The sequence below is a fragment of the Semicossyphus pulcher genome, unplaced genomic scaffold (genome assembly GCF_022749685.1).
Source record: "Semicossyphus pulcher isolate SPU_LCO1_2020_fin unplaced genomic scaffold, fSemPul1.0.p SCAF_3, whole genome shotgun sequence".
NCBI lineage: Eukaryota > Metazoa > Chordata > Actinopteri > Labriformes > Labridae > Semicossyphus > Semicossyphus pulcher.
Genome location: NW_027211704.1, coordinates 12,487,979 through 12,503,077, shown reverse-complemented (window position 1 = coordinate 12,503,077; position 15,099 = coordinate 12,487,979). Strand labels below are relative to the sequence as shown.

General features: G+C 41.5%; 3 protein-coding genes across 3 annotated transcripts; 1 reads left to right on the top strand and 2 right to left on the bottom strand.

Moving 5' to 3' along the window:
• The first annotated feature begins 246 nt into the window (after positions 1-246).
• On the top strand, positions 247-2,899 carry ppcs (phosphopantothenoylcysteine synthetase). The gene is made up of 4 exons (XM_069678135.1): positions 247-303; positions 1,196-1,733; positions 1,811-1,914; positions 2,173-2,899. The coding sequence occupies exons 2-4, from the start codon at positions 1,199-1,201 to the stop codon at positions 2,497-2,499; spliced, it is 966 nt and encodes a 321-aa protein (XP_069534236.1). The 5' UTR covers positions 247-303; positions 1,196-1,198; the 3' UTR covers positions 2,500-2,899.
• On the bottom strand, positions 2,777-7,974 carry utp3 (UTP3 small subunit processome component). The gene is made up of 16 exons (XM_069678137.1): positions 7,786-7,974; positions 7,448-7,535; positions 7,126-7,182; positions 6,992-7,048; positions 6,800-6,905; positions 6,643-6,711; positions 6,416-6,537; positions 6,153-6,308; positions 5,947-6,018; positions 5,081-5,121; positions 4,898-4,994; positions 4,547-4,684; positions 4,288-4,424; positions 4,136-4,208; positions 3,153-3,260; positions 2,777-3,054 (listed from the first exon to the last, which is right to left on the bottom strand). The coding sequence occupies exons 1-16, from the start codon at positions 7,800-7,802 to the stop codon at positions 2,965-2,967; spliced, it is 1,428 nt and encodes a 475-aa protein (XP_069534238.1). The 5' UTR covers positions 7,803-7,974; the 3' UTR covers positions 2,777-2,964.
• A 667-nt stretch (positions 7,975-8,641) lies between these two features.
• On the bottom strand, positions 8,642-15,012 carry fam83e (family with sequence similarity 83 member E). Its single transcript, XM_069678607.1, has 10 exons — positions 14,975-15,012; positions 14,213-14,817; positions 13,587-13,733; positions 12,147-12,271; positions 11,636-12,067; positions 10,655-10,714; positions 10,496-10,567; positions 10,181-10,409; positions 9,884-10,099; positions 8,642-9,050 (listed from the first exon to the last, which is right to left on the bottom strand). Exons 2-10 carry the CDS (start codon positions 14,678-14,680, stop codon positions 8,865-8,867), a joined length of 1,935 nt encoding a protein of 644 aa, XP_069534708.1. The 5' UTR covers positions 14,681-14,817; positions 14,975-15,012; the 3' UTR covers positions 8,642-8,864.
• Positions 15,013-15,099: the final 87 nt, after the last annotated feature.

The following is a 15,099-nucleotide window of genomic DNA, read 5'->3' as shown; positions in this document are numbered from 1 at the left end:
AAATTCCCCTCTGCCAGAAGGTGTCTACAGAAGGTGTCTGTATGCGTTAGTGGTGAACTAATGTTCATAAAGTCTGACACCGCTTATGGAAGTGAGAAAGTCACTGACGCTAAACGGCCTCATTATTTCATCCGGCTCAAGAGTAGCATGAGTGATGGTGGTAGTACTGTTTACGGCCGCTGGGGGCGCTGACGACCTTCCTCTACATTTATAAAAACTAAAGAATCAGCTGCTGGTTTCAGGAAGTGCAGAAGTTGCTGAGAAGCTGCTGCTGGCTGTCAGAGAACAACCTCGGAATCTGAAGTAGGACATTTTACAGTTGTGTATTTAAACGCTTAAATAAAAACTCTTTGTTGAGTCATTCAGGGCAGTGTCAAAGTTGCGACTTATGTCAAGTAGCAGGTAGCGTGCGCGTTGCGCCGTCTGGGATTTTTTGCAGAGGAATGTAAAATAAGACTCACCTGGACGTATTAAAGAATATCTTTGGGAAATTTTCGAAAATGTCCACGACAAAGTTGTTTCCTGTAGTGAGTTATTTGCAATCTAATATACTTGTGACTACGCAAAATATGAAGGTCAAGGATCACCCACTGTTTCATGCATATTGTGAGACTTAGTTGTAACGTATCAGGGGGATTCAAAGTCAGTGGTGGGCTCCCCTAGGAAAAGTTGGAGAAAGTATCCCACCCTAAGAAATAACCAGTTTTAAAATAACAATTATTTTAGAATCTTTTCCAAACAAATACTCAACATACTTACATACTTAACATCTGCTGGTCCCAGGTGTATAAATGTAAGTACTTGTTGCTTTTCTTGTCTTTTATTGTAGTAAATGAAGAGTATTTGGGTTTGCTGAGTAAAAGGTGGAATTTGACCATCTGACCATGCCTGCATGTCCTGTGTAACAATTTGGTCTCCAAGCCCGAGTGAGCATATTGTTCATAAATCCTTCTCAAAGGTTTATTGTGCACTTAAAATCCAATGCAATGTTTTACTTAGCCGCAGCTGTGTTTGGATTTTACTATCCTTCATTTTGCATTAGAAGTTTTTTTTTTTCAAACTTTTTAGAGCTCCCTCCAGACCCATTAAAGACATTTAATAAGTTCCCATTAAAACACAAGTCCAATATTCTGTTAATATCCATAGCTACTCTGCTACACTGAATCTCTCCTGTTGATGCCGTCCCTCTCATCAGGCGATGGCTGAACCCAGGATATCTTCCATTGATGGGAAGTTAGCTGAGGAATTTGCTGTTCCCTCCCATGTCGAGGAGGTCAAAGAGAAGATGTCTGCTTTTGCAGCGCATCATGCCGCAGCAGGTCGCAGGGTGGTTCTCATCACATCGGGAGGCACCAAAGTTCCTCTCGAGTCCCGCACTGTTCGCTTCCTGGATAACTTCAGCAGCGGCAGACGAGGAGCCTGCTCAGCAGAGTATTTCATGGACTCGGGCTATGCCGTCATCTTCCTACACAGACATCGCTCTCTCTACCCCTACACACGCATGTTCTCAACCATGAATATGCTGGATGCCTTGAAGTTCAGAGATGGAGAAGGAGCATCCAGCGACTCTGGTGAGGTGGTGGTCAACCAGCAGGTGATGCCCAACATAGGCAAAGTGCTGAAGAGATACCAGGAAGTAAAAGAAGGTGGACTTCTTCTGCCCATCGAGTTCAGCACTCTGTCAGAGTATCTGCATCTTCTCAAAGCTGCAGCACAGGCACTCAGCGCAATAGGTAAGAATGAACATTGACAGCTACACCCTGCGGTTCTTATTGAGCATGATGTTCTCAAATGTTTGTTCTGCACCTAGGATCCAAGGCCATGTTCTACTTGGCTGCAGCTGTGTCGGATTTCTATATCCCAGCATCTGAGATGCCTGAACACAAAATCCAGTCTTCCAATGGACCTCTTCAAGTGAGCTAAACATACATGCATGTAGCAATTGTTGCTGTACATACATTTTTATTTGCTCTAATTGTTAAATGAATTTATACCTGCAGAACTCATGTCATTCCAATTGTGCTAATCAGCATGTTAGCATGCTAATACACCAAACTGAGATGACAAATATTGTAAACATACCAGCTTAGCATCAGCATGTTAGCATTGTCATTGTGAACATATGCAGGCTGAGCATACATTAACATGAATCTACTTGTTTTTCCTCTTCAGCTCAGTCTGAACATGGTTCCCAAGATGCTGTCTCCACTGGTCAAGGACTGGGCACCTCAGGCTTTTGTCATATCTTTTAAGCTGGAGACAGATGCAACCATCCTGCTGGACAAGGCTCGACGGGCTCTGGAAACCTACAGGCACCAAGTGGTGGTGGCCAACGTGCTGGACTCTAGACGGGGTTACGTGGTGGTGGTGACCCCTGAGACGCAGGCGGAGCTGATCCTCTCAGAGCAGGACGTGAAGAATGAGGTAGACATAGAGGAGAAGATTGTGAGCAACCTGACATCAGCACACATCAAGTTTATAAGTCAACAAGCAGGTTGACAGGTTAGCAGTTGTTGTGTACACTGCATGTTTGAGTTAAGGACGCAGCATACGTTGGTACCTGATCCTGAGCTGGAATTTGGCTTAATTTCTTACTTGCTTGTTCTGCTGACGTTAGTGTAATTTCAGTATGTTTAAAGGTTGCATATCCGTAGTTATATCTGTAATCACCTCATGCCTTCCTTTGTCCTTTTAACATGCTCTGAAATGGGCCCTTAATAGTAAAAAGCAGTCTCTGTACAGTGATAATAGACAGCTTAATGAAACTTTGTAAAGAGTTTATTCACATTCACTTGATTTAGAACAGAAAAACAAGTTGTCTTTTTAACAACAACGAATGAATAATTCAGTGATTCGCTTTACTACAAAGGTCAACTATAATAAAAAACATTTACGAGTACAGTCCAATGGTGTTGTTTCCATCCTGTTGCTACATGTGGCAGCGCATTTTGGATTTTCTCCTGGTTACTTGAGTTTGATGCTCTTCTTGACACCTGCACGAATACCAGACCGCTCTCCGCTGTATCTCGTCTCCTCCCGGCGAACCTCCCGGACCTGGTGAATAAGAAAAACATCCAATATGGATTTTTTTGTGAAACAAACAATCTTAATTCAAAGTGATGAAAGTCCTGAGAAGAATGTGGAGTACAAACCTGGCCCTTTCTGCGGATCTTGGCCCGTCTGAACTTCTCTCTGTGCTTGACTCTGGGATTACGATCGATCTTCTTCCTCTTTGGTGTGAGCCCTTTGTTCTTGGCCATCTGTGGAGTTGGAAGAGGCACAGAATCAGAACAACTGTTTAGAGGTGATAAAGTCTAGCATGGGATGCATGAAGTATCATGGGCACCATACATATATATATATGTATAAATGTATTTTAAGTACTAGATGTGTAAAGATGCATCTACAAACGCCTCAAAGCTAGGGTAGAAGATAGCAGCCAATAATCAATACTTGAAGACACTTTTTATGTGCTTGTAGGTTCAAGTAAAATGTAGATACAACAAATGTACATCCTTTGAAGTCCATATTCCTGTAATACATAGATAAATATAATACTATCACACATACTACTGAGACCTTCCAGCAGGTGGCGCCCTCATATTACCAAAAAACTCATCTCTATTTACAGATTCTACATAGTAGAATCTTTAGGCAGGGATGTGGATTTTTGGGAAGGCAAGTGTTCTGGTTTCCCTTTGACCTACGCTTGTAGTCAGAGTAATATTGACCAATCGCGTATCAGCAGGCTGCAGCGTATGCAAAAAAAAAAACAGGCGGAGCGTAATGCCATCCCAGCTCCCATCAGCGTGATCTGACAACGATTTAGCTTCTTATTAATCTCTATAAACAGATGTCGGTATGTAAGCTCAGCTAACAATCTGTTCTAGATCTAAAATTGAACTTGAGATAAATTCCCTTGACGCTGTGCCACGATAGCCGTTCAGTGTTCAGATTTCCCGACTTCCTCAAATGCATCAGATCGATCCGATCTCTGTTCAACAAACAAGCTTTTTAAGAGTTTTCTTCTCCTCTTGAGGACAGACCTGACAAAGCTTGAATTTTTACTTCTTCGAAATCTGCATCATGATGTTGAAATTTCGGCAAAGGTAAGGTGTGAGCAGTTGTAACTCACCTGGTACGTGATTGCTCTCTTAGCATCTGGATCCACTTCCTCCTCCTCATCCTCCTCCTCCTTCTCCTCCAACCTGAAACAATTTAACAATCCCATCAAACCCCCATTTTGATTTTGCCGAACTGCCATTCAAAGATTCGCATCCTACGTACTCCTCAGCTTCTGGGTTGTTGCTCTTTCTCTTCATTTTCATCCGCTTCTCCACGTCTCTGTAGAAACGCAAAGCCGCTTCCTCGTCCAGGTCAGAGTCGGAGTCCTCCTCGACCTCGGGCTGAGCTTCTCCAGACACCTGCAAACACATTGCACTCATTACCAGCCACGCTCCATGTTAAACATCAGCGATAGATTCAGTTTGAGGAGGCCTACCCCCTCAAATCTGTGAGTAGAGATAATAAACAGCACAAATCTTACCTTTTCCTTCTTACTGGAGACTTTGGTCTTCCTGCCCTCTGCTGAGCTGCTGGTTGCTTGTTCTCTCTCCTCCCCTGCTAGTAGCTGTTGATACTGTGGTGCAAGCCGAGCATCTAGTGAACCTAGTTCATTGATGAGCTGCAGGTATTACAGAGTGAGTTAGACAGATGGCTGTAACTAACGTATAGCAGATATATTTCAGCCCAAATTGTACCATAGACAAAGTGTTCTAGTATTTAAAAGCACAACACATTAAAGGATGCTGTCCAAAATGAGCAGTTTTCCTGACTGCTGAACATACAGGGGGAAAATACTTGCAATAGCAGTGTTAATGTCAATGTGTGTCCTTACATTTCTGTAGGTGAGCAGTCTTTCGATCACAGGATGGTTGTGAGCAGGGATGCGTTTTGCTTTCAGCACTAAGTAGAAGCTGATGTTTGTGCAGTAACTATAGCAGGAAAGAATCATCAGTCATTCAATGAAGTACTGTGACATGATTTTGTTATATTTAAATACAGTTAAATGACAACTTACTTGAGATATAGTTGCTGTTTCGTCTTCAAATATTCAGCCCCCTGAGGAAAAAAACAGACTCAAGTTATTTAAATACACACACTTGTTTGTCACATCTACATGACAGTTCAAATTCTTCCAAACAAGTTACCACATTACAATCTTAAGCCACGGCAACATTATATTTAATCCTACAGAGAGAAAACATGTCTTTAACAGCCATTCAATTTAAAAGGAGCAATTCGCCCCTGGAAAAAGCCACTGTCAGTCAAAGCTGGTGTTCTCTGTAATCGATAGAAGCAATAATATTTTAAATTGGCGGCATAGCTGTTGAGAAAGTTGTACAAACAGCTTGTGGTTTCGCCCATTCAACATTCCTACAACACGCAGCGTGCATTGCTCCCCTCCCTCTGAAAGGAACGGCCCATCGAGAGACGCTGGAGTGAAATATTACCGCATTCCAGTCAAGGACATTGATTGAAGGCAATGGCTCAGAGAATATACCGGTGGGTCGTCTAAAAACTCTTCAGGTCTGCAGTCTACATTTCAAACCTGACGATTTTGAACGAGACGTGACATCGGAGGCGGGCGTCCTAGATTGCGGGAGTGTAGTTTATTGCTTTTTTCCTCTACCATAATGGCATCAGCTCCCCATAATAGCATGATAGGACTGAGGTTGAAAATAGACGAAGAGGCCCTTCAAGATATGATAAGAAGATAGATAAGTTATTTTAATATGGTATATAATATAAGAGTGGTGGTTCAATTAGCCTCAGGATAAGCAGGCTATTTAATTTGATCTATTCCACAAATACAAACAGACTAAAGCTGCTTCAGTATTCAAACTCTACAAATTCACAGGTAGAAGAGAAGCTAAATGCACTCACCTTTCCTGGTGGGATCTTTCCGTCCGTGACCATCTGTACAAGGGGCGTCAGCTCGTCCTTCAGTTCAGTGAGCTGCACACATTATCCAGTTGCAAAATAAATCCACATTAGTTACATACTGAAACATGGAAACTTCCTGAATATGTTTTGGCTTATCAAATGTGAGGTAGTTTTACATGTGTGTTTGAGGTGCATTCATGCTCTACCTTTGCCTTAAAGTCCTGAATAAGTTCAAGCAGCTCTGGTGATTCCTTCTTCAGAAGTTTCATCTTTTCTTTCTGGGACATCTGCTGCAGGTCTTTCACAATCCTCTCCTCTTTTTCTACAGTCTTGTTTTCATCCTTTTCCTCCACAGCAAACTCCTTTTATAGAGCAAGACACATAAAACAACCAGAGTAAACGAATGATTTAGTCAGCACACTTGAAATTTCCTGCAGGTTTACAAAGATATTTCAAAAGGACAACATACCTGAAAAAGATTTAAATCATAATCCTCCTCACTCAGATTTTCAGCTAAGCGGTTTTGGATTTTTTTAGCCTCTTCTTCCTCCTCTTCTTCCTCAGCTTCCAACTCTTCCTGTGATCTCCCCTCTGTGATAACAAAAATTAAGTATTACAGGAGCAAGCAGGCAACAAAATATTCACAAAGCAAAGCACTAAGCATCAAAAACGTTTGCTGGTAATGAAGATGCTTACTGGTCGTCACATAGTCCGTGTCGTAGAACATCTTCTTCTTGGTGCCCCATGCCATATCGTTGGGAAGATCTGTGGAAGGCAAAAAACTTATGGTTAAACAGGAAAACATGACAGTAAATCAAATCCTGGACAGAAACAGAAAAGTATGTATGATTACCTTCTTCCTTTCTCCCCTCTAGATCACTCTCCATGTCCGTCCCCTCATCTTCCCCCTCCTCATCCTCCTCCCCTGACTCCGAATCATCCAGGGCCATCACCTCCTCCTGTGAAATTCAGATGAGCTTAAATTTGTTCTTAAGCTATATTCATTTACAGGCTGTACATCCACTCAAACACATTCAGCCATCACCTCATCATCCAGATCCTCCACGTCGCTCTCCATCTGAACACCACTGGCGAGGAGTTTCTGTGGCAAACAGCAAAAAAAGGTAAGACAACATAAAACACACCATACTTAATAACTACTAATGAGGGGAAACTTACTGCAATCTTCTCATCGTGAAACTCGTCGATTTTGTCCTTTGTGTACTTTGCCGATTTCTGAGAATAAGAGAGATGACGTGTTTAGATGTGACTGTCCGTACTGTAGAAAATAATGACGGCAACACCAAAGCAAAAGTTCATGGTTAAGAGCAGCTTGTCTGTCACTAGTTGGGCTTTCTTCGTTTGTGAAACCTTCATCTCTGTGACATATTCTCAAAGACATTTACGTAAATATGTTACCGTCTCCTTTGACTTTCTATGAGTGTTATTAACCGCACTACTTCAGGCCAGCAGTGACAGATGTTCTGCGGAGTCCTCTTACCTTATCAGGGACAGGCATTTTCTTGTATGCTTCAGGGTCATCTTCATCAAATCGCTCTGTCCTTTTTGGCCTTTGTATCTGCCTACCCCTGTGCAGTGAAATAAAGGAGGCAGACATGTACCTAAATCTCTTCTCAGCAGAATTCAGATTTATATTTAAATTGTATTTTAACTTGTAGATCATGTTAAGGATCAGAGTTAAAAACTAAATAGACTTCCAACAGTTTATAAACACATTTCTTAACTGTTAATGACCAAAACACAACAGAGAAAATAGTGTACCAGTTACATAACTTGTTAACGCGCAGTCTGACGAAAACTAACTGTAACCAAACTCACCTTTTAGCTCGAACCATGGTGGAAATTAAGAAGACCTGCTTTCTTCGTCTTAACAAACCAAACGAGAGGTAACAGTGTTACGCCAAAAGCTCGTTAAAATGTCGGGGTTTTAATGCTAAGATTAAAACAAAGAACTGTAAACTGTAAATATATCACGTCGAAATCATCACACTCCTACACTGTTTTCCATGTGCTTCCGTAAATTCTTCTTCGTGGCTTTTAATGGCGGTCTACAGAGCAATGTAAAAGGCGCATACCGCCACCTACCGTACCGGAAGTGTAACATTTTATTTATGAGAGTTTAAAATCAAACGGAAAGATGAGAAAACAATTCACATGTGTTAATTTAAACAAGATTGTAAAACAGACATCAAAGCGTGTAAGATGAAGGTTGTTCAGATACGATTGTTTATTCCCTTTCTGAAGCAATTCTTTGATCCAAGCAGCTATTCAGAACGTGCAAAGAATTTTAAGGAGACAATAATTATTTTATTAATATAAACTTTATTTATTTTGATAATTTACTGTATTTGTTTGTTATTCTATTTTCAAATCCCACCCAAAAAGCTGAGGTCATGACCTATGTACATTTCACGTAGTTTCACACCTGTTTTCTCCTTCCTTTTGAATTTAGCAGTTGCTTATCAATCACTACTGCTTTTATTGCCTATTTATCAGCACCAATTCCCCTATACATCATGTGCCAGTATCCAATCTTAATTCTTCATGTGCACTACAATACATATTTTTTTCGGTAAAATATTAAAAGGTTTTCTGTTGTTTCTTCTTGTAGCTAGGTGGTTGCAGATGAAACAAATTGACAGCTGCAAGTAATTGAAACAATTTTTGCTAGTCACAGTATTAACAGAACAATTTTATTTATTTAAATATAGTCTAAGAAAAGCAAGACATCATACACGCTTTATACTGCAAACAGTGAAACGGCATCAAATTCAATGGGACATCAAATCAACAAACCGAACCAGAATACATCCTGTTATCTATATCAATACATCCTTTCCTTATCGACAAAGATGTAATCACAGAACCAATTGTTATGTATTTTATTTCCTTGCTGCTCATTCCTGTTCTCCTTTCATCTCTGCCAGCGACCTCCTCCAGTCCATGTGGAGGGCATAACTGGAGCTGCGCGGCCTCTCTCTGGGCATTAAGTTTTTCGGGGCCCTGTACAATAAAGGTTTATAGTCTTCACTCCATCTGTTCCTCAGAGTCGAAGCAGATGATGCACTAGCCGGGTCGAAGCACTGCCAAGAAAACAGAGCACATTCAAATCATGGTGTGCTTGAGTTCAATTCTGAGATAATAAATCCTCATAACTATTACTCCTCGTGGATTAGTACATAAATAATTTAAAGGTCTAAAAGTGATTTGTCTCTATACAGTTTTTCCAAACCGGGAGGCCCAAGATAAAGTTTAGATGATTTAAATTAATTGTCAAGGCCTCCACCAACACTTCAAATGGCACAAAAAATATTGATATTTTCGTTCAACTTTTTACCGTAACCGTTCGATAATGGGTCATAAGCAGACGCTGCTTTATATTAAGGTTCTAAAAGCCAAACTGTTTGGGAACTACTGCTCTAAACTAGTACTTTTGGTACATCAGTTTCCTGCTAATACTTTTCTACATTTCTTTGGTAAAGTTTTCAATACAGGGTTTTACTTTGAAGGGTCACTTCATCCAATTGACAAATAACATTTTGTCATTTACACCTAGTGGTATCCAGCCGTACAGCTGGTTTCAGATTTCCTTGCCCCCATTTTTGGACAGTTTTGACTAATAGTCAACCAAAGAAAAAGTCCAAATGAAAACTGTACAATACGTTTTTGATAAGCAATAATAGCGGAGCTTATTTTCCCAATACATGCTGTTGGATTATACGGTCTTGTAGATATTGTATCTGTGAGCACCTTAAAATAAACTCCTTTAACCTCCATTGTTTTGTAGTGGAGGCAGGGATGGATACCGAATTATTAAGATCTGTGTTCTTCTCTACTTTTACTTGAACTGAAGAGTAACATCTCTGTGGGCTCTAAACTTCTCCTCCAACATTTACAGATAGAAATCCACACTTACACTGGCCTTCAACCTCGGCACTGGGACTCCTCTCTCATCGTTTGTGTCTGCGTTGTGCACACTCAGGTCCATCATGGACTGGCTCATTTCTGACATGGCGGCCTTTGATCCTCTGCTGAGCCGTCCCGAAGAGCTCTCATGAAGCTGAATCTTCTTCATGATGTCACTGAGAGAGCTGAAGTTGTCGGTCCGTGGCACCCTCAGGATTAAAGGTTTCTATGAGGAGGAGAGTAATGCATCTTAATCTTTACATCAAGTTTAAGTCAAGTGCTTTGAAAGCAGAGGCCGGTTTCTTACTCTAGAAGATGGCGTGTTCTCCACTTTGGAGCTCATTTCTTTTGTGCTGCCTTTCTCTTCCAAAAAGGAGTCCCTCGCTAAGCGCTCTCTTCTCTTAATAGAGGAAGGTGTCACCATATTCTGTGTTGGCTCAGTTGCTTTATCATCAAGTCTTGTTCTTTCCTCTAATTTGGGGTTCTTCTCTGAGGAGATTTGCCTTGAAATGGCTTTCTCTATTTGTCGTTCCACCCTGCAGAGGAAAAAAAAAAGTTCTTTTGGATATCTTAGTTCAAAAATACCTGTTTTAATATGTTTCCTTTGTCGTTTGTGTGTTACCTTTTCAATATGTCCGGAGACCTCAGGTCTGTTGGCGAGTGCTGAGTGTTGCTATAAAAATAATCAGGATCCCTAGAAAAGATTTGTGTAAAACATTAAAAAAAGGAAAGAGCCGATACTTTTGATCAGCTGTAAGTCAGAATTGGCTGTAAGACTCACCTGATGGTTGTTGATTTATTGGGCACATGATTTGTCACTGGGGAGGTGTTTGTACTGACCCTGTCACATACAAAAATACATTGGTTAGGTTGTGCAAACAATCCGTAGCACAAAATATGAAACCATTTCGTACTGCATATGAGAGAAAATACTCACACAAGATATGTCTTAATATTTTGCTGTAACTTTCTTAGTTCTTATTAGTTCTAATATAATATAAAATAAAAATAATGAAAACTTTCTGTACGGCATATAGCAGAGTTATGTGTCAATCTCAAGACCCAATGTCTAACGTTTGACACATTGCCTTTAGGAGCAAAGGCCAATTTTTGGGGGCGTCTGGAGTAGCAGTTAGGAGAAGGATCTAGCTGCAGTCTGGTAGACTTCAAGCTTTTCTAAAAGACACAGCCACTTCACTACACGCCTACCCAAATAGCTTTTTTCTATATATCTAACCAAGTAGTTTTGGTGCCTAAACCTAAGGGGCTTATTATGTTGTAGGTGTGTCATGTAATAGACCTATTTAATAATTAGCCATGGAGGACTTCTGGCCAAGACTTCCTTATCTGTGCACTGCTCATTGACTGCTTCAGACTGTCTCCCTGTTCCTCCCCAATAGTTGAATTGTAGCTTCCCCTGCCATGCTCAAGTTCTCCCCCAGATGTCCTCAGACTTTTCCTCCATTCTTCATTTGTCTCCTGTTCTAATCAACCCATCAGTGTCCTGACGTTTCTTATCACCTGTCTCCACTTCATCCATCAGTCCAACTCCATACATACCAGACTGTTCCTTACTACTTGGCTGCTTTTCTTTTCCCTGATGCTGGTCTGCCTACCTACAGCCACCTTGTGCCACTACACAATAAGCTGCACAACTCTGCCTGTAACCATCTGCACTTTTTATATTGACTATGCGTCCCATATTCTTGCTCCAGAGACAGCTTAATTGACTGACCAATGGCACTGAAAATTATCCATGTACCTTTTCTTTTCCACAAATTGGTTTCCATTGTTCGTAAAACTGTCCACAATGGTCGAGTTTCGAACAAACGGCATGTTGTTCTGCAGCGGCATCTCTTTGGCCATTTCCTCATGTTGATCAAAAGGGCTGTCCGGGAAGCAGGTGTCCCGATGGATAACCCCCATGGCTTCCCAGTCCAGGAGGGAATCAGCAGGTGGGGATGGAGGGTTGTTAATCTCATTCTCCAAAGAGAAATGTTTTTGTATCCCGCGATGTGAGAAGTCTTTCAGCTGATGAGTCATATCTACATGAGTTCCTGAGACCTTCCATGTGTCTGAGACGGGAAGCGAAGCAGCAAAAAGAATCCTGAACTCCCTGTCAAACGAGTCGACAACAGGGCCGCAGAGGACAGTGATGAGCTGCCGGTGCAGGTGGGCGTCTGTCCATGTGAGGCTAAAGAGGACAAAGGCAGCTTGTTACATAACTGTCAAGTGTGTGTAAAAGGAATGAGTTGACAGACAAATCTGCTCACCTGTAGCTGCCATGGATCACTGTCTCTAAATCCACCAGGAGGAACTTGTCTTTCATTTCCCCGACCACCATCCTTCCTGTCCGCGAACAGAAGGTTTTCCCTCCAAGAACACGGACCTGCATGTTCTGCCGGATCACAAGCCCAAGTTGAAAGTCACACTTGGATTAATTACTCAGAGAGTTGGTGTTTATGCGTGGCCGAATGTGCACGATCAATTACGTGTTGAATCTGTGAGTAATATTTTGTCATACTCAAGACTTGTAAGTAAACAAGAGGCTACAGCCATGCTAGCATCCCTGTGAGGCTAAGCAAGGTGGTGCTTTGAGCTAAATGCTAACATGTTCACATATACGATGCAAACATGTATATTGTTGACATGTTCACCATCTTAGTTTAACATGTTAGCATGCTAATATTCAACAATTTGCACTTAACAAAGACTTTGCTCACAAAGCTAATACTGGATTAACTTTGAGTTAATTTTGGTGCTAGATGTGAAGTTAAGTGATCAACGTTATTTCAATTCATCCTCAGGGGGCAGTGAGTCTCTGAACCAAATATCGTTCTAATTTCCAACTAGAAATGTCCTTAAAAGTCAAAATAAAATTTCAAGCTAGCCAAGTTTCAGAAAGTTGCCACTCAACGATGGCAGAGACGTGTTTTGTTTTCACCACGGAGGGCTGGTTGGAAATTTGCATAGTGAGCGGGGATTGTGCAGATTCAGGAATTTCTAATGAGGGCGACGTATTATATGTATTTTATATGTCTTAAACTATGACTGGAGCTGGTCTTTAACCTGGTTGAGTGATAATTTTGACATGGCAGTGGTGCTAAATAACAGGTCGGAGGACCGCAAAGCTCACTGAGATTTATTTTATCAACACCATAAACCTCTGAACCAAATTCCATGGCAGTCCATCCAATAACTATTGTGTTATCTGAGTCAGGCCAAAGTGGTGGACTTACAAGCTACAGCCGCACTAATAACAGCCATGGCATGCTAATATAGTTAAAAATATCTTCATTTCTGTGGTCACTCAGAATAGTAAGTATAGACAGAGGAATGTTTTTTGTGTTTATCAGCATCAGGCAGTTTTTCACCAGTTCACCACAAGAATTCAACAGAGATAGCACTGAATGCTGTGCAACCAGTTTAGTTTAACGACGCCAAACAAACGTGTTACATTACTAACATGCCAATGCCAAAGAGACACTCTTGCACCTTATGAGATACCTGCTCAGGGTACAAATGCAGTGTCTCAAGTTTTTAATAAGAGTTATACCACAGTCAGTGGCTCATTACATAATGCATTGATCTGGTGGACAGGTGTTGATTGATTGATTGGTAAAATAAAAAATCTCTGCTCTTTTTATTGCCATGTCATACAGACCATGAAGACAGCTGCTAGGTGTGTGCTGATCTTTTAGGAGGTGACTCACCGGATGCCTGAGCCTGTTGAGCGTGAAGTTCTCCTGAATGCACCTTTGGTTCAGGATGATGTAAACAGGGACACCCCTAGAGGCAGCATTGTGTAAATCCCCAATTATTGCGCCATCTGTCAATCTGTCCGTCACTATGGCAATTACCTGTGTTGTATACAAAATGTCACTCAGCCTGTAGACAGGATTGTTCGAAAGGTTACCATCACAAAATGAAACCTTCCCACAGTGCTTCCGTACGCAGCAATGGTCGAAGTGATATGATACTTTACATTAATAAAACTTAGTTTGTAACAGTAAAATTTTAGTACATACAAAACTATGTTGTAGCTAGTACAGGTTTCTGAATGTCTGACTACACTTTATACTTTTAAAGAGTTCAGACGGAGGCAGTTCATTATATATTTTCATTTATATATATTTAAAATAAAAGTAAAAAACTTAATTAACAGGAAGCTATGACCTAAAACCACCAAATACACATGTATGTATTAGTTTAAAGTAAAAGGTCCCAAAAAAGTACCCTATAAAACAACCAATTCCACAAAGTTATACAGTTGTGGTTCCTCCTATATAAAAAAAAGTGTTCATACATTATAAATTGAATCTATATTAAGTTCACGTACTTGGCTGGCCTTCTGCAGGTGCTGTCTGATGATCTCTCTGACGGGAGGGTGTCCCTCAGCGGGAGGACTGGTGTGCACTGTAATGTTTCCCTCTGGCACCCAGTGGCTTTTCTCAGGCCACCCCAGCTCCAGTTCAGGGGTAGGTACCTCCGAGTGGCAAGGGAAGTAAGTGGAACAGAAGTCCGTAATGTCTGCGAAGTCCTCCGCTCCATTCACCTGTCTTTGCACATGTGGCGGGCTGAAGCGATAGTCCTGAGCCCAGCTGGTAATCTGGCTGACCTCCTCCGAGGACAGGAAGCAGCCGGAGCGCTCTGTGCCGATGGAGCTGTAGAAGGCCTCTGGTCCTTCGCATAGGAGTCTCTCCACTGCTTGACGCTCCTTCTCGCAGTGGAGAAACTGTGGTGAGGTCTCAGTAATGGGCAGGAAGACTGCATTCTCGTCAAGGCTCTGCTCTTGGGAGTTCGACATGCTTGCAGCCCTGGTGTGTCTCTTGGAATTAGTGCTCTGTTTTTCAAAGTTCCACCTTCTGACTCCAGTTGTGTGGAAACAAAAATCTCCCGGGCCAGCTCATGTCATCCTTCAATCTTGTTATGTCGTTCATCTTCCTAAGAAGTTACAATATCCAGAACGCATACGATATCTTAATGTTAGTAACATGATGATGAGTTTCACTTCACTCCTTACTGAGATAAAGCCTGTTCAAGATTCATAAGTTAATCCCTGAGCCCAAACACAAAAATCCCCACATAAAGAAGAACTCACCTCCCCTTAGGAAGCATGTCTCAAGTCTCCGGCTCAACTGTCACTAATAAGCTCTCAGGTGCTGTAGCTGCACACGTGGTCCCTCCCCTGCATGCCACTTCATTCCTCTTAACCCTCCACTCCTT

Excerpts from the sequence above, each read along its gene's own strand:
- ppcs (XM_069678135.1), top strand. The coding sequence starts at position 1,199 with ATGGCTGAACCCAGGATATCTTCCATTGATGGGAAGTTAGCTGAGGAA. Across the intron at positions 1,734-1,810 it reads ACAGGCACTCAGCGCAATAG|GATCCAAGGCCATGTTCTAC; the intron begins GTAAGAATGAAC and ends TTCTGCACCTAG. Across the intron at positions 1,915-2,172 it reads CTTCCAATGGACCTCTTCAA|CTCAGTCTGAACATGGTTCC; the intron begins GTGAGCTAAACA and ends TTTCCTCTTCAG.
- utp3 (XM_069678137.1), bottom strand. Across the intron at positions 6,712-6,799 it reads AGAGGGGAGAAAGGAAGAAG|ATCTTCCCAACGATATGGCA; the intron begins GTAATCATACAT and ends TGCCTTCCACAG. Across the intron at positions 4,995-5,080 it reads AAACAGCAACTATATCTCAA|TTACTGCACAAACATCAGCT; the intron begins GTAAGTTGTCAT and ends TTCCTGCTATAG.
- fam83e (XM_069678607.1), bottom strand. The coding sequence starts at position 14,680 with ATGTCGAACTCCCAAGAGCAGAGCCTTGACGAGAATGCAGTCTTCCTG. Across the intron at positions 12,068-12,146 it reads GTGATCCATGGCAGCTACAG|CCTCACATGGACAGACGCCC; the intron begins GTGAGCAGATTT and ends TGTCCTCTTTAG. Across the intron at positions 10,715-11,635 it reads CAATTTGTGGAAAAGAAAAG|GGTCAGTACAAACACCTCCC; the intron begins GTACATGGATAA and ends TGTATGTGACAG.